Source organism: Onychostoma macrolepis, chromosome 19 (assembly GCF_012432095.1).
Source record: "Onychostoma macrolepis isolate SWU-2019 chromosome 19, ASM1243209v1, whole genome shotgun sequence".
Lineage (NCBI taxonomy): Eukaryota > Metazoa > Chordata > Actinopteri > Cypriniformes > Cyprinidae > Onychostoma > Onychostoma macrolepis.
In genome coordinates, this window is record NC_081173.1 from 23,010,594 (window position 1) to 23,029,004 (window position 18,411).

Sequence of the window (18,411 nt, forward strand, 5' to 3'; positions counted from 1 at the left end):
GTACAATTCTATGCACAAAATGAGCTAATTTCAAATTTGATGAAGTCAGCAAAGCTCATTAGCATTTAAAGCAACATGGACTAAAAGAGCTGATTTTGACAGGGTAAAAAAGGTGTTTTTTACACTACCATTGAGAAATTTTAACCAAAGTATGTTATATACTTTTCATTAAGACCATAAAGAATCATATCAACTTGTGGAAAATGGGCATCTGATGACCCCTTTAAATAAGCCTTGGCCCACAGGGCACGATGGCGCTTCTGGACCATGTTCACATATGGCTTCCTTTTTGCATATGCAGATGGCACGGCGGATTGTGTTTACCGACAGTGGTTTCTGGAAATTCCTGGGCCCATTTAGTAATGTCAATGACAGAATCATGCCGATGAGTCATGCAGTGTCGTCTGAGGGCCCGAAGACCACGGGCATCCAACAAAGGTCTTCGGCCTTGTCGCACAGAGATTTCTCCAGTTTCTCTGTATCTTTTGATGATGTTATGCACTGTAGATGATGAGATTTGCAAAGCCTTTGAAATTTGACATTGAGGAACGTTGTTTTTAAAGTATTCCACAATCTTTTTACACATTCTTTCACAGATTGGAGAGCCTCCACCCATCTTTACTTCTGAGAGACTCTGCCTCTCCAAGACATCCCTTTTATAGCTAATCATGTTACAGACCTGATGTCAATTAGTTGCTAGATGTTCTCCCAGCTGAATCTTTTCAAAATTTCTTGCTTGTTCAGCCCTTTGTTGCCCCCCTGCCAACTTTTCTGAGATAGTAGCAGGCATCAAATTTGAAATGAGCTCATTTAGTGGATAAAAGTGCAAAATTTCACCTTTTAAACATTTGTTATGTTCTCTATGTTCTATTGTGAATGAAATATTGGCTCATGTGATTTGAAAGTCTTTTAGTTTTAATTTTATACAAATTTAAAAAACGTCCCAACATTTCCAGAATTCGGGTTGCAGTTAACTAAAACTAAAAACATAAAAATGGGATTACTTAAAATGTTAACTGAAATAAAATAAAATATAAAAAAATAAACATTTTATTTCAGCTGGTTTCCAAGGTCTCATAATTTATCTTGATGTACTAAAATAACTAAAACTAAAACTAAAATATTAAAAACTATATAATATAGTTATATAATACTATATAATATTTAAAAACAATAAAAATGACAAAAACATACAACAGAATTACTAAAACTTGAACTAAAATTAACATGCAAGCAGAAAACATAAAAATAAAATCTAATTCAATAAGATACAATACAATATCTTAATGATACTAAAATAACACCGGTACGGTATGAAAAAATTATGTTCTTTTTGAGGTTTGCTAAAGATTATTACTGTTATTACTGGGCCTAATATGGTATGTGTCATTATGTTACCCATATTACCAAAGCAGCCAATAAGTTTGATGAAATGTGCCATTTTCTGCTTCCTTTTAAAAGCATGTTTATTTTGCTGTTCTAACTATGCACTTTTATATATAGTAAGAGCATTTTATTATTTGGATTAAGAATTGTACTTCTCTTGTACAATTAGACCACCGGTCTAGAGTTGTTAATCTTTTTATGCTCTGTGTCCACCAGCCTTTAGCCTGTGGCATTACCGCACAGTTTCTGTTTTCCTGCAGCCAGTATAATATCTTCGTGGAGGACATCATGGTGAGGAAAGTGAAGTTTTTATGTTCCCACTCTACATACAGAGAAGTACTGAATTTGTTGGAATCGACCTCTTTAAAAACCTTCCCGCTGGTCGACTCAAAAGGTAATGTCACGCAGACTGTCTAGACAATTTCTTGAGTCTAATTACATTTCCCGTTATGACATTTTTCTAGCTGCATGCAGTCTACCAAGGTGAGCTATGAATTTTTATTTGGTTTCACTCAAACAATTTAAAGCTCTGTTTAAAAACCTAACAAGCTATCAACCTCATGTTGTTTGCTTGGCAACATGAAGTTGCCTCTTTGTATAATTTCAAATCAGTCAGGCCCTGTATAAGGCCTATCTCTACTGTGCAGGTTTTGGAACAGAGCCCTAGAGTCAGAAAACATTTTAATACTCATATGTAACTGGCTTCTGAACTCACTTCACCTTCAACAGAATCTATGATTCTATTGGGCAGCATTGAGAGGTCTGAGCTTCTTGCCCTCTGTGATTGGTGGCTGTCAGCAGAGAGGCGGATCCTAACACAAGGACAGAGCTCACAAGGTCAAGTGCCTTGTGCCAGAATCAGCTGGGAATCCTTTGCCTTTGTTGATGAGGAAGAAGAGGAGAATGAAGATGATAAGGTCTATCTATCTATCTGTCTGTCTGTCTAACTATCGTTCCATCGTTTTATCATTCTATCGATCGTTCTATCTCTGTCATTTTATTGTTCTATCGTTCTATCTATCTATCATTCTATCTATCGTTCTATCTATCGTTCTATCATTCTAACTGTTGTGTTCTACCTATAGTTTTATTTTTGGTTCTATCGTTCTTTTGCTATCATTCCTTTCTGTGAATCCCATCTGTCCATCCACCCATCAAAATACAACGGGAAACTGCTGTGCTCAGAAAATAATGTAATAAATAATAATAAAAAATTATATAATAATAAGAAGAAGAGTTAAGAAATATTTTTTCCTGAAATGTAGCTTTTGTATGCCTTTTCAAAATGACATTTTGTACACTGAACAAAGTTATTAAACGCAACACTTTTGTTTTTGCCTCCATTTTTCATGAGCTGAACTCAAAGTTCTAAGACTTTTTCTATGTACACAAAAGGCCTATTTCTCTCAAATATTGTTCACAAATCTGTCTAAATCTGTGTTAGTGAGCACTTCTCCTTTGCCGAGATACTCCATCCACCTCACAGGTGTGGCATATCAAGATGCTGATTAGACAGCATGATTATTGCACAGGTGTGCCTTAGGCTGGCCACAATAAAAGGCCACTCTAAAATGTGCATAATGTGCATATAATGTGCATATAATTTTGTTCAGTGTACTTACTGTTCTCTGTGAATGTTTAGACGATACCAGTTCAAGAGGAAAGAAACGGTCCTGTGCCTCCACCCAAACCCTCAGAGCCATCCACCAATCACACGTCTCCCGGTGAGAAACTCTCCAGCAAACATAACCGAGTCATCCTCTTTAGAAACCTTAATAAACCTCAGGCAAGCACTTCTACTGAACAAGCATCTTGAGGCGATATAAGTGATACTCATCCTCTAATCCACCTTTTGTCTTTTCCGTTTATTTCCTTCTCTCCTCCTCCTCTTCTTGCCTAGATAAGGGTCCTTCCCCGTCTTTCGGGAGAATTTTACGTAACTTCTTTTCATCCTCTTCAGAACGACACACAGAAGGTCAGCCACAGGTACATTGTTTGCGTTTAAGTCCCTTGTGAAAACCTGTGTGTGTCTGTTCCATCAAGTGTATTTGAGTGCACTAAATTAATTCCTCTCAGCATGTATGAAATTTTAATGTAAGGTTGATAAAATGAGAAGAGCCAATGTATTGCTAATGGTCTGCATTAATATTCATCAGTGTTTTTCAAGGACATGTGCAGTTAAAGGGAAGTGAATGGTCTTCCGTAGAATGTGTCAATATGCAAATACTCCTTCTAAAATGTTAATGAGTTTGAATACTTGGTTCAAATGCACCATGTCATGTATACTAGAATTATTTTGCCTTTTTTTTTTTTTACCCTAGGAGCCTTATCCTCCACCTTTAACTGACACAATGACACCAGAACAGGTATTACCAATACTATAAATAATTAGCTTCCAAGTAGATATTAAAGCATGAAAGGAAATTGTAATAATGCAGGTTCTGGATTTTGTTAGATGTTTTAATTCTGCAGAACAGTTGCTAAAATAAAATAAGGCATAGCAGAGTTGAAGCCTTACGTGGTTTTAATTGGGTCACATAGATCAAAGCTTGGGAGGAGACAGAGATGGACAAACCTCTGGATATTGATCAGATCAGAATAGATCCCTCCCCCTTCCAGCTGGTTGAGAGAACATCACTACATAAGGTGAGAGTTAATGTTGCAAAATTAATCAGTTATGAAACAAATTCAATTTCATCTGTGAAGCAGTTCTACAGAAGATAATAGTGTCATTATTCAGCTCAAGTCAGTTCAGAGTTGATTCAGTTCAGTAACAGCGTTGATGTTGCAATGATAATTAATTATGAGACAAGTTCAGTTCACCTATAATCAGCTCTAGAGAAGTCAATAGTCATGAATGCATGATTTATCTGTACCATATTAGATTTATTTATTTTTTTTAATTTATCAGTATCTTCTAATATCGAACTGGATAGATTTCATCTATCCATCTACATCTATAGATTACAGGGGTTATGACATGGATTTTTTTATTATTTTAATATGTTCCTTAAGGTTTACTTATAATGTTAGTAAAGTTTTTGCACAAAAAACTAACAAAACAAAAAAATAATGTGGAAAAATGATTATTTTTCAACCCTCATTCTGACCCTCTGTCTAAAAATGACCTGTTTTTAAGGGGTGTGTTCTCAGTAATCGGCCACTGTTATGATTGGCTAACTTCATTGCATAGGAAACAGTATCAGCGCTATTGCATGTGAGTGTTCTGACAACATAATCAAAATAAAATGGAAATTTCCAGACAAAGCATTCGGAAATCATTTACTTATGGTTTGTGATGCAGCTGCAGTCAGATCTAGTACCTTTCAACAAATGTTTCTTTGTGAACTCTCCATGACACTGTGCCTCGTTTACAAAATAAAATGCTCAGACAAGATCCGGGATGCCATTAAAAATAAACTACCCACGTGTTCCTTAGGCTGGGATCCTTCTGATATCTGTGCAAAGATGCAAACAAGCTGTTTAAACCAAATGCGTCAAAGCAAAAGTTCTTTCACTCCATTTGTCCTGATGACAGACTTAAGCTTGTGGACTGTGTCAGAAAGCGAACATGCATCTGTATACTGTATCCAGTGTAGACAAGATAGCGGCAGTGATTGTAATTTCTGTTATGCAAATGACCCCGCCCGGATGATGTCACCTTGCACCTCGGATCCAAAACAAGCTGTTTTCTGAGGGTTACTACATAAATGCTTTTTATTGATGATGAGTGCATTTTAAGCTATGAAACTTACAGGATGCATTAAAGGTGCACTAACGATTTGCCAAACGATGTTGATATTTGAAATCACCAAAACAAACACGTCCATACTCCAACAGGACCTCGCCCCTATTTTGAAATCTCCGCCCCACACGTACGTACACAACCATGGCAACGATGATCGCAGAAACAAGCGAAGATGACACGCAAGCATATTCAAACAAAAGCCAACACAGATAAATTGTGTGAAACAAAGCAAAATAAACATTACTCACCTATCAAGAAGAAACAACGCAACCTTGGCATCCAATTCAAGCCCTTCCTGCTCCTTGAGACAGATTTGAGGATCCCTGGTCTAGTCTGTTCATTCTTCCCTCGTCTGGTATTGTGAATGTTCCCTACATGTGTGACTTTCCTGCCTGTTGTGAATTACCCTTCTGTGGATTATTAAAGTGTTATTGGAAATTCTTCATCGTCTTCTTCGTGCGTTTATCTCACCGTAGCGTGACACTTCCCTGATCGTAACCCTTCTTTTTAATGTTTTGCTCCTCTGATATTTTCTCTTTTTTTTATTCTGCCATCTCTCTCTATCTATAGTCAATCTGCTAATATCCGTCCTGTGAAGTCAAATTGAGCGCTTTCTTCTCTCTGTCATTACAAGACACGTCCCCTTACTGCTGATTGGCTACAAGTGTGTCAAAAGCGTTTTTCAAATATTGCTTGGTGCACCTTTAAGACCCCTTTAAATTACATTGTTAAATGTAATATAGCAAATCTCAAAATGAATATCTATTGTTCACACTGTACATTGTTGTGATCCCTAAATTCACTTGATTTAAAACTAATAATTTCAGTTTTAGTATTTTAACTTGTTTTAACAAAATAATCTAGATTGTAATTTGTAATGTTAAATTGAATTCATATAATTATTTAATATTTCAAAATTTTTAAATAATTATTGGCTTATTGTATCAGCCAAAATTCTAATGATGCATTCCTATTTATTAGTGTAAATCAGTGATTCACAAACTTTTTATCAGCCAAACCCCTTTAACCTAAAATATTGAGATTTTAAGTTAATATTTCAATAATTCAACAACACTTTTGCATATTCACAGTTCACTGATGTCCATAAATAGTCACATGGCACACAGGTAAACAAAATATTTCAAAATAATATATAAAATAGTATATTTTAGCAAGTGTTTTATTTTGATTAATATTTCATTGTACAGTTATTTATTTATTTATTTTAATTTAACATTTACTTTAGTAATTATTAGCTTTTTATTAACTTACAAACTTCAGTTTGGAAAACGCTGACATAAATGGAACAAATATTTTTCATTTAAGCATGGTGATATAAAATTAATCTGATGATTATATCTTGATGATTTCCGATCAATAAAAATACTTTTTTTCCCCCCTCAGACTCATACCCTGTTCTCTCTATTGGGCCTCAGTCATGCCTATGTAACCAATACTGGAAAACTAGTGGGAGTCGTGGCACTGAAAGAGGTAGCTCATCCATCCATCAGTTGTCATGACTAGTTAATTCTTCTTTTTCAGATTGTCTAACCCTTATTTCTTCTTCTGCATCAGCTCCAAAAAGCCATAGAGGGCTCCACGCGCAGTGGTGTGCGCTTGCGCCCCCCTCTGGCCAGTTTCCGTGACACAATTCGTAAAGCTTCGAAGCCTCCTCAGGCCTCCTCCCCTCCATCCTCACCCGGCTCCACCACGGCTCCCTCCTCGCCTCTGTCCGCACCCGTGGTCCCTCACGTCAATTCCCCCACCCCAGCGGCCCCAGTGCAGCCAGAGAAGGAGGAGATGGAGGTGTGGATTGAGGGCGTGAAACGAGAGGTGATTGTGGGGAACAGCAGTAGCACGACGACTGGAAGCAATAGTGGCAGCAGTAGCAGGACAGGAAGTAGTGACAGTGAGACAGGAAGTCCCGATAGCAGCCCAACCCTACCGCCCTCCTCTCCTCCACCCCCCATCCCTCTCTCCACCCTGCAGCCCATCCCGGAGAACAAGGAAGGTCAAGAAAACGAGGACGAGGAGCCCCTTTAGAACAAGTAAAGTTTGTTTTTCTTTTATTTATAGTGTGATCAGTGTACTTTTGTTCACTTTTATTTTTATATAACAATTTCATGTTTTTTATTCATGTGCTAATTTCAGAGGTTTCAAAATGTCTGTTCTTTTCCTAAATCCCACTCAGTTTGTTCTCCTGCTCTCTCTTCTGCTTCCTTTTCCTCTATGCTCTTCCTCTTTTTCCCCTCTATACATCTCTGTAAATAATTTTATTTTCCTTTTTTCTTCCTCTTATTCTTTTTTCCACTTAAGGGGAAAAGATAACTGACAAAAAATGTTTAGAGGAAGAAGAAAAATAAAATCTCCTCTTCCTCTAGAATGTTCCGTAAATTTTCTTCTTTTTCCTCTTGATTTTTTTTCTTCCTCTTTTTTCTACTTACACTTGCCCTGTTTATTTCTCTATCCTCTAAATATTTCTGTAAATAAATGTCATCTCTTCCACTACCACTTGCTCTTCCTCTTCCTCCTTTTTTCCTTTTCCTCTAAAAAATCTGTAAATAAATATAAACTGCCCCAGTAGAAATATGTATCCTGTATCATGAGATTATATTCAAACAGGTGCTCTTTTTTTCTCCCCAATAACACTCCAAATATTTCTTGTTTTTCAGTGAGTTCCCTTGACATTCAGTAGTTTAAAGTAACGCTGACCGTGTGTCTGCAGTTCTTTTCAGTTGAATTGTAAAAAAAAAAAAAAAAAACATAAATGGGGAATCTTCAAACATTGACTGATTATATTAAAAAATGATTTTATTGGAGCACCAAATCATGAACATTTTCAGTACTGACATAAATGAAAATGCTGAACCAGGTTTACATGTTATTCCAGACCTCATAAAAGCACTTGAAGTCTTCATACACCTGGATCATTTCATATGAACCCTTTATTAAAGGGTGTGAACACTTTTATGCTATAAAATATCAAAAATAGATTTCCAACAAAGAATATTTGCACTGTATTGTGAAGTAGCTGTCAAAAATATCTTAAAAACAACACATGGCCAGCAGGTGGCACATTGTGGACCTGACTGCAGAATCTGAACTTTCTTTTCACCTGTAACACATTTTCCTTGTGCCCTTTTTTTAGCAATTTAAAATTCAGGGTGTATGCACTGTCCTTTCTTAATGAAACCCTTTATGTCCTGCCTTCATCTGTACATCTTTTTTCTGAAAACTCTCTCTCTCAGGTGTCTCTCATGTCTTTAAACCAAGGCTGTTTATGAACAATCTATGTTGGTTCATATGATCTGCTGTCTTCTTTTAAATGTTACAGTTAATTTAATGTGATTTTGTATCTGTTCAATCTGTGAGCAATAACTTTGCCTCCATTTTTGTTTGTTTGTTTGTTTGTATTTGTCATATTTATTAATTAATTTATTCATTCATCTCTTTCCTTCTTGGCGTGACGAGATATGGACAGAAAAATGTTTGATTCTTAATGTAGCTTTGAAACGTTGATTGTTTTTGTCTAATATCTTCCAGGAATTAATAACAATTCAATAAACAGTGATAAATTTGAATTAAAAAAACTTTATGGTACATACTTTTTAGATTAGTCAGCGATGTGGAATGATAAATGTTTTTATTATTTTTTGAATCATTGTATAGTGAAGTGATTCTGTGAAATAATGCGAGAGCATCTTAATATATCTAAACAATTTACTGATAACTGTCTACAGCCATTAACAAATGAGACAGACCTTCACAATAAGGATTTTATTTACAGCACATTAAAACGCACATGATTTGAATGAGGTTACAGGATGACACCGAATGAAGTTGAAGAAACTGCAAGATCGCTATACCTAGCTTTATTTTATATTCCTCGATAATCAGAACTCCATTTCTGATTTCACCGCATTGCCATTCTGCACTAAATGCATCATATTTCACAGAATATGACAGAAATATGACCTTGTGACATCATTGCTGTCAGCTATTAACGTGACATTTCACAAAGAGCTCTGACACTGAAGATGCTGAGAGTGTACTTCCCAAAGAACGTAATTTTGTTCATTAAACACAAGAGATCATCCACTTCAATCTTTCTCATTTCGCCTGCTCTCGAATTTCGTTCCAAACACAGCCATTAGATCTGTGAAAATGACTCTCATCCGGCAGACGCTAGTCCTACGATGTTTGAAATATCACAAAGAATGACAACTCGCAGGCCTCGTTAGTATAGAAAAATAAATGTTGCCTCAGCATTGCATAACGGCATTAATCAAAAACTCTCAAAATCATCAAAGAATATAAATCTTTGCTAAACCAAATGCCATGTTGCCACATCCAAAAGGTTTTTTTTTTTTCTCTCACTCTCTTTTGGAACGTATGTAAGTTTCGACACAGGTTTGAGATGTCCACGCTAGTAGTCGAGGGCACTTCTTTCTGCAGCGGGTATTTCAATTACAGCTTATTAAATAATTAGTGGAAAGCCTGCAAGCATTAACCATAAAAGCACCTTCTTTTCACTTCTTTCCACAGTCGTATGGTCTGTCATGACAAAAACATACTGTGACCGAACATGTCATCTAGCCCATTACCACATGATTTTACTGAGGTAATGAGAGTTTATCTCTTTGCATTATGTTAGCTACAGGGAAAGCTATAATGTAAATAACATGGAAAATATGCATGACATAAATGGCTTCTACATGTTAGTTCACCAAAAATGGACCCATGAGTTGTCTTTGGGATTCCCAGTTTGGTTTCCCGTAGTCTCAGACTCAACGGTTTAAAAGTATCCAAAGTTTACTCCTCTTTTTGCATGAGAAGATTAATGGAACTTTCCGGAATGACGACGATGACTCTTCAGTTTTCCTTTTGTTGTTCAGTGCAAATCAACATTGAGTAGCTCAGCCAGGCAGATAAACACAGACATCGATGAGAAAAAACGTTGAAGTACAACAGAAGAAAACAAAAACTTGAGGACAGAACCGGGCTGTCGCTAAGAAGATAGGCAATACATTCGTTTATGTCCATAGTAGTGCATAAGTCTTAGTAACAATACAGTTAGGATGTTGAAAAGGGCAGCACTGTTTCCATTTGGGCAGTATTGTGCTTGGATATATTAAGAGCAAAAACATGTTTTCCAGGGTGTGTACGTGTGTGTGCATCAGTGTTTGTGTAAGTGTGTGTGCGAATGTGTCGGAGGTACATAGGGACACTTCACGCAAACGGCAAATTCGTAACGTTTTTTTCAGAATATACTTTTAAAGACACATACATTCATACATTCATACTAACATACATACAGTACATACATCTTATATATACATACAAATACATATTGTTTCATTGGCTTTTAGTTTTATTACAAAAATCAATATATATTATTACTATGTGGATACTGTTAATTCAGTCACTTAAATACTCCAAAAAAAAAAAAAAAAAAAAAAAGCATGCACTTTCTTTTGGTTGTATTGATTTCTCAGTATTGCACTCTTCGTTTTCATTCGCAAGCAGCCTTGGACTCCAGCACTCCCGCCATAAAACAGCAGCAGCAGCAGCAGCACATGTAATGCATCATCCTGGCTTTGACGCTCTCCCACGTTTAGTCTTTATATGCGCCCGGCGCTCAGAGCGTGTTCTTTCGGTGTTTAATAACGAATAAATCTGTTCCTGATGTGACAGTCCGTACGAGTACACATCTGGGGTAAAACGGTGTATACAATAGCTTAACTGGTTGATTATTTCACAGACAGTTTTGTTGTTTATTTTGTTCCTCACTCCGTTCTTACAGCTGCAGCTCGATTTGAACTGTCAGTTGGTTGCCACAACGACAACAGCCCCATCCTCCACCTCTTCTTCCTTCTCCTCCAGCGATTGGACGACGCAGGATGTGACCTCGTAGGTCATGTGCTCAGCCACTGGCTGTGCTGGTGCTTGCCCTGGGCTCATGCCCCTAGGTGGGGTGGAGTCCTCTCTTTGAGGCGGGGGGGTCAGGGCGGTAGTTACGGATGTCTGCTCGGGTTCGAGGGTGAGTGTTATGTCATCCTCCTTGAGAAAGAGAAAAAAAATAAAGGAATAATTTACCGAATTTTCTGAAAAATTAACAAATCCTCGGGCCATCCAAGATGTAGATTAATTTATTTCTTCATCAAAACAGATTTGGATAAATGTAGCATTACATCACTTGCTCACCAATGGATCCTCTGCAGTGAATGGGTGCCGTCAGAATGAGAGTCCAAACAGCTGATAAAAACAACAGAATAATCCACAAGTAATCCACACCACTCCAGTCCATCAATTCATCTCTTGTGAAGTAAAAAACTGCATGTTTGTAACAAACAAATCCATCGTTAAGGTGTTTTAACTTTAAACCATCATTTTTGGCCTAAATGCCAGTCCATAATCCATAATAATGCTTCTTCAAATGGAAAAAGTCAATTCCCTGTTGTCTTTTCACATCAAAATCCACCAACATTTTTGTTTAGAACCATTTTGGACTGTTTTTTTGCATGTAAACGGTGCTTGATCTGTGCATATTTCTCTCCTGATTCAGACGAGATAACATTTTCACTGGAGAAAGCAATATTATGGATAATTCATATATATTAGCATTATTATATATTTTTGAAGTTATAAACACACAGTTTATCATTTCACATGACATTCATTGATGGATATGTGGATGTTTTTTTATCAGCTGTTTGGACTCTCATTCTGACGGCACCCATTCACTGCAGAGGATCCATTGGTAAGTGATCAATTTTTCCAAATTTGTTCTGATGAAGAAACAACCTCATCTGAATCTTGGATGGTCTACATTCTCACTGAACTGGTGGTGAAGGAAGTGCATTAAAATATCCCACCTTAGCTTCCTCTTCCTCTTGCTGCTCCGGGATGCATTCGGTCTCCACACCAGATTCCTCACCGTACACTTCTGCCATTCCCATTTCGGCCATGGTCATGCCCACGTGTCCCATCAGCTCCACCTGATGAGGCTCTACCTGAGCTGCCGCCCACAGGTCAGCCAGTCTCGGGTGAGTGGGCGGGCCCAAACTGTGAATAGTGCTGTTGGGCGTGGCTTGTAAAGAGTGGGAGGCGCTGTGCAGTCGATATTCCAAAGACTTCAAGAGGAAATATGAGAAAAAAGAATCAGTAAGAATCAGTAAAACTCTGAAACAAAAAATATTTGAAAATCTGGTACGTATGGTATAAAAATTTGTACTGGACATCTTTAATGAGGGAATGAACTGCATTACTAACAAGCATTGCAAGCGATGTAATTGAGTTTTTTTTTTGTTTGTTTGTTTTTTTTATCAAAATATTTAAAACTTTTTTTATTTCAATTCTTGATTATAATTCTTTTAAAAACATTTTCAGTTGATTTATATTTTATATTGCGCTATATAGATTCTTAGGCAGCATTCATTTGATTGAAAATACAGTAAACATAGTAATATTTTAAAATATTATTACAATTTAAATTAGAATTTCCTATTTTGATATATTTCAAAATGTCATTTATTCATGTGATGGCAAAGCTGAATTTTCATTCTCATATGCAAATTTGTTGCACAAGAAACTTTTCTTATTACATATTACACATTATTCTTTACATATAATTCTATGCATTTTAAAATGATTTTAAAGAATTTCTAATCAACTATGATTAAAATTAAAAATATGATTTAACTGAAATATTATTAAAATTTAAAGTAGAATTTTCTATTTTGGTATATTTCAAAATGTCACTTATTCCTGTGATGGCAAAGCTGAATTTTCATTCTCATATGCAAATTTGTTGCTCAAGAAACTTTTCTTATTACATCCACATCATTCTTTACATATAATTCTATGCATTTTAAAACAATTTTAAAGAATTTCTAATCAGGCACTGAGTAGTCTAACCATAGAGACGTAACACCTGAACTCCATCACACCTTTCAGTCATAGTCAATGCTGTTCTAAATACAGCAAGACCACCTACAGCGCCACCCTGTAGATGACACCTGGCTAAAAGAGGTCAAGTAGTAGAGCTAAACACAACTCTGTAGTGTTCCTCTGAGCATGTAAACATGGCAGCATGTCAAACTGTGTGTTTTCTGACCTGTTGATACTGCAGGAGCTGCTGCTGCTGCTGGTACTGCTGATACTGTTGGAGCTGCTGTAGGTGGTTCTGCTGCTGCAGTGTCAGCTGCTGCTGTGGTAAATAGTGGGTGGAGCCATCATAACCCTCTCCCGAAGCCCCGCCCCCCATGATATAAGAGCCAGCAGCGGGAGAAGCCACACCCGAGGGCTCATTGCTGATTGGCTCCCACGCGTCAGAGGAGGAGAGACAGTAAAGGCCTTGAGAGACATAGGTGTGAGGCCACATTTCTGCAGAGGAATGATGCAACGGCTGGTCTGAAGGACAGAGACGGAAACGAAGAAGAGACAGACGGAAGGTCATAAGGTGAAGTGCAGAATTTAAATGCAGATTGGAACCAAAGTGGTTTCTGGAAAAATAACTAGTCTATATTAGCGTCCACACCAATGAATGAAAATGTTCTGTTTATCATAAGCGCGTTCTGCAGTTATGTCATCTGCCACTTTAAATGCTCAAGCCCTTTCAGGATGTATTCTGATTGGCTGTCAATGTTTATATCATTCATCAGCTGGAAACGAAATCTTTCTGAAAGTGATTCCGACGATAGCATTCCTCTGTGTCGTTATCAATATAGTTGTGGTGTGGACTCAGCTATTCTTTTAAATTTAAAATGATTATTTATTTTACTATATCTTTACCATCATCGGTACAGTTATCGTCCTTGGTGTGAATGGAACTTAAATCCGAAAAATTCTAAAATTCCTTTTTATGTTCTACAGTGCATGCAAGTTCATATTCTGATCATATTTTTTTCCAAGCACATTTTACCAATTCCAAACCACATCAATCTTAATAACTACTATTAATTTTGTATTTAATCATTTTTAAGTGATGAAGGCTGGAAATGAAAAACTCCTTATATTCAGGTGTGCATAATTATTAGGCAGGTTTTCTTTTACAGATGAAATGAGCCAAAAAAAGAGATTTAACTCAGACTGAAAGTCAAAAATTATTAAATGCCCATGAGAAGGATGCAAAACTTATGCAATACTAGTTAAGGCATGACCATGGGACAGCGAAATGCAGAAAAAAAGGTGGAGAAAAAAAAAGACACATTAACTGCAAAAGAATTAAGAATTAAGGGGAAGAATTAGGTGAGAAACCATCAGGAACCATTTAGCATTTAACAAATGACCCTCACTTAATAAGAATCACAAGCTGAAGTGTTGTGAAATACATGAAGACTGATTTTTATAGGCTTTCTAGACAGATAAGTTGAGAGTGACTCTTGAAGGACCAGCATCACATCCTCTTGTACCACTCCTTCAAGAATTTATCTTCCAGAATCTGGCAGTAAGTTTTGGGAGTTCATTTTTAGTCCATCTCCTACCCTGAAAAGTCTGTTAATGGGAGCTGAAACTTTTTGGTTACCAACATTCTTCAAAATATTCCTCAAATGAAAGAAAGCCATACAGGTGTGGAACGACATGAGGGTGAGTAAATGGCAGATTTTTCCATTTGGGTTAGTGTTGTCAAAAGTGTTGAAGCGAATCACAGACTTATCTGTTGAGCGCGTGAACATAATGACCAATCAGCGCTGTTTAAGAATCCGCTCAACAGCGCTCAAATCTTAGCGGGAAATGGACGTTTTTATGGTATCGCGGTCGGTACTTTTGACCACACTAATTTGGGTGGATTATGCTTTAAAATTTTTTATAATCATGGTTTTTCATCATTACAATTCTCCGCCACACAAAATCCTCATTATTTTGACATAATCAGGCCAAAGAGATGCTTTTGGTTTGGTGTTACGCTGCAACCTGGTTTCAACCCAGGGCTTGTATAAACTCTGATAGCTGAACCTCAGGAAAACTGCTGTTCTGCGATTCTCCCCCATCGCCTTTGGGCCTGCAGCTGTCACTGTGGCATCTCTGACACATCTCCACACAATAAATAAAGTGGTGGCAATGCGCTCTAGACCTGTCAAATGGACTGGAAGGCACATCAGTCAAGGCTAGGTAAACAATATAAATCAAATCTGCAGAAATATCCAAGCGCTCACGTCAGTGAAGCAGAGAGGTGTGGTTATGAGACTCCTGTCTAAAGATGCAAACAGTTCTTACTGCAAGAGCAGCTGAATATTCAGAAGCTTTTGAGCTTGCCAGTGCAATAATTATGTGAGGATGCATTTAAGAAGTGTGTGCTTGTAATATCTGAGCTGTGGATTAACAAAAGATTGTTCTTTTCACCTAAAGTCAAACAAAATGCAAAAACCTAGACGTAACTGTTCTGGCATGAGGTGGTTGTTTGTGACCCTCACCTCTGCTGGTGATGCTCTCCTGGTTAACCTCACTGAGGTGAGCCACGCTGCCCTGATTGGAGTCGGCACAGAGACTCTCTGCTTCCATAGAGTTCCAGGCTAAGAGTGTGGCCTCAGAAATGGCAAACTGCTGCATAATGCCTGCAAAAAGCAATATAACAATTTTGATAAATAAACATTTTAAATATATACAGATTCTTAGTGGGTCGCTGACTCCATTAAACAGTTACCAACTCTTATTTTGAAATATATATGCAATACTGTTCAATATGGTTTAGGGTCAGTTATTTTTTTAAGAAATAATTACTTTTGTTCAGAAAGGATGCATTAAATTGATCAAAACAAAAGTAACAGTAAAGGCATTTATAAATGTTACAAAAGATACAAATAAATGCTGCTTTCTTGATATATCTATTCATCAAAGAATCCTGAAAAAAAAAAAAATCACAAAAATATTAAGCAGCACACCTGTTTTCAACACTGATAATAATTATAAATGTTGCTTGAGCACCAAATCAGCATACCCAGGTGAAAAACAAGTACTCTATTTTCACGCACTAATTTTGTACTTAATATACTAAAAATTATCCTTTAGTACTTCTTAAGATAAACTTAAGATCATCTAAGTGTACTCAACTGTACTCAACATTTAAAAAATGTATTTAGTTACCATTTGTAGTACACTTAAACCCATCTTTCATACACTAGTACACTCAAGTGTACTACAAGTGGTAACTAAATACATTTTTTAAATACAAACATAGTATGTTAAAAGTGCATTTTAGTTCATATTCATGGTGTCTCAAAATAGCACAGTTGAGTACACTTAGATGATCTTAAGTTTATCTTAAGTACAAAATTAGTGCGCAAAAATAGAGCACTTTAACATTATGGAAGTGTACTTGTTTTTCACCTGGGTATTTAAATAATTTCTGAAGGATTACGTGACACTTTGCCCTCACAAAATAAATAACATTCTTAATTTTTAAATTGTAATATTTTACAATATTACTATTTTACTGTATTTTATTAATAAATACAGCCTTTGTGAGCGTAAAATACTTTTTTAACATTAGCAAAAAGAAATCTCAGAGAGTTACAAAATTGGGGGATAAATTGTAAGAAAGGTCTTTGTAGTAAACAAAAATATATTATTATTTATTATGTAAAATTGCACATTATTAGTCCCTATAAAATTATTTATTAAATCATTATTAGTTTAAAAAGCCCACAAAATTTTTTTGTCTTGTTGTCTGTAAAAATGTTAAAATAAGGTATATCCGTAAAACAAGATAAATTGACCAGACAAGCAAAATTGCATGAGACATTGCAACTTCTAGAGAATATATAGTAAATGTACTTTGGCAATAGGCTACTTTTCTGACCCCATGTTCTTTTTTAAGGAAAAAAAAGCTTACGAATAAAACCCAAAATATACTGTTTTATTACTATTCAGTTTATAAGTTTTATTATTACTGAAAAAAATATTTTCAGGTACAGCTCAATTTAGTAAAATGTTAAAATGTCCTTTAACACTATATTTCAACTTAATATATTATGTTTCCACCCTGTACCACAACTAAATGTGAAAAAGGGGGATGACATTTGTGTCTGGTGACTTTACCATATACATTTTCCATTCATCTCAATGTCTTCAGTCAATCATCTCACCCGCTGCCATTCGTGCCTCTTTTTCTCCATCACTCAGGTCACTATAGGCATCATTTTCAAGCCGTCTCTCCCTCTCACGGTTCAGATTGGAGCGTCCCGCTCCCCCTTCTGGCCCTGCGGATGGTTTACCCCAGCTCTGCCACTCAATCATGTGGGCCACACGACCCTGAGCCATGGCAGTGGGCTTGGTCACTTTGTCCTTCATTGATCTGGTAACACCTAAAGAGAACACAAGTCAGAACCTGTTCAGACTCTACATGGAGCTGCAGAAAGGGGCGAAATGAAAGCAGCCAGGCAGTGCATTATGGGATTTTGTTTAATCACGTTACTACAGTAAACTACTGCAAGGCTCTGTGGATGACAACAACTGAATGAGTGATTATGAATGAGCCACAGTCTGTTGATTTGATCGATCGCTGTGCGAGCGGTTAGAGAGATGCGATTCGTTGACCATCTTTACAAATACATTATTCACGAGAGTAATTACACAAGATTCATAAGTTTTTATGCATGTATGAATAATTAGAGCCGAACGTTTAAACATTTCCTTTAAACAAATTGGCTCATTTGCATGCAAATATCTCATTTGAATGAGAGACGCATTAGTTTAAAACGTAAGGCTCTGAATGCAAAAGAGAGCTAAAAACAAGGTAGTCTGACGTTAACCTCATTGACGGTTGTGTGATTTTTCTCGAGGCTGCTGACAATGATAAAAACCCCATCTGATGAAGTGACTGCTCTCTTTAAATACTTTGATAAATCACCTCCGTTTGTTCCATGGGAAAAACAATCTAAAGGTATCACTTGAGCACTTCACCCCATTTTCAAGCACTTAAGGAAAACAAGAGAAATACAAAAGATACAGGACATTGAATCAAGAGATATTCAAATACCTACGTTTCCAGAAACCTGTTGTGACAATGTGTAGTATCCATAAAAAAATGACACCACAACACACTATTGACCAATAGTTTACTTCACAAAAGGGCACTTCACCTCACAAAACCACAAAAAACACTACAATACACAGCTGGCGTCACAAAAGACTACGTTTCCCAGCAGCAAGCTTGTGGAGATGGATAGTGCACTTACGTCAGCTGTTTTTTTTTTGTGAACTCTTGTTGGGTCTGACTGGGGATTTCATCAATGGCTAAAGAGGCCATTGACATGCACTAATTAATGGAGGAGGCA

The 18,411-nt window shown here is 36.7% G+C and overlaps 2 protein-coding genes across 9 annotated transcripts in view; one reads left to right on the forward strand and one right to left on the reverse strand.

Annotated features, from left to right (window-relative positions):
* The window catches only part of clcn1a (chloride channel, voltage-sensitive 1a), a 33,220-nt gene extending 24,488 nt beyond the window's left edge, over nt 1–8,732 (forward strand). The window contains exons 16-23 of one of the 2 annotated variants that reach the window (XM_058753460.1): nt 1,647–1,780; nt 2,116–2,303; nt 3,029–3,110; nt 3,287–3,372; nt 3,708–3,752; nt 3,928–4,032; nt 6,539–6,625; nt 6,710–8,730. In XM_058753460.1, the coding sequence (XP_058609443.1) occupies nt 1,647–1,780; nt 2,116–2,303; nt 3,029–3,110; nt 3,287–3,372; nt 3,708–3,752; nt 3,928–4,032; nt 6,539–6,625; nt 6,710–7,177 (1,195 nt within the window). In that variant the 3' untranslated portion in view covers nt 7,178–8,730. Of the gene's footprint in view, nt 1–1,646; nt 1,781–2,115; nt 2,304–3,028; nt 3,111–3,286; nt 3,373–3,707; nt 3,753–3,927; nt 4,033–6,538; nt 6,626–6,709 lie in introns of both variants that reach the window. The other variant, XM_058753461.1, reaches the window with a different exon arrangement.
* A 164-nt stretch (nt 8,733–8,896) lies between these two features.
* The window catches only part of fam131ba (family with sequence similarity 131 member Ba), a 33,124-nt gene continuing 23,609 nt past the window's right edge, over nt 8,897–18,411 (reverse strand). For all 7 annotated transcript variants that reach the window (XM_058753466.1, XM_058753465.1, XM_058753464.1 and 4 more), the window contains 5 exons: nt 17,221–17,439; nt 15,550–15,690; nt 13,251–13,546; nt 12,010–12,267; nt 8,897–11,194 (listed from right to left, as the gene is read on the reverse strand). In XM_058753466.1, the coding sequence (XP_058609449.1) occupies nt 10,958–11,194; nt 12,010–12,267; nt 13,251–13,546; nt 15,550–15,690; nt 17,221–17,439 (1,151 nt within the window). In that variant the 3' untranslated portion in view covers nt 8,897–10,957. The remainder of the gene's footprint in view (nt 11,195–12,009; nt 12,268–13,250; nt 13,547–15,549; nt 15,691–17,220; nt 17,440–18,411) is intronic.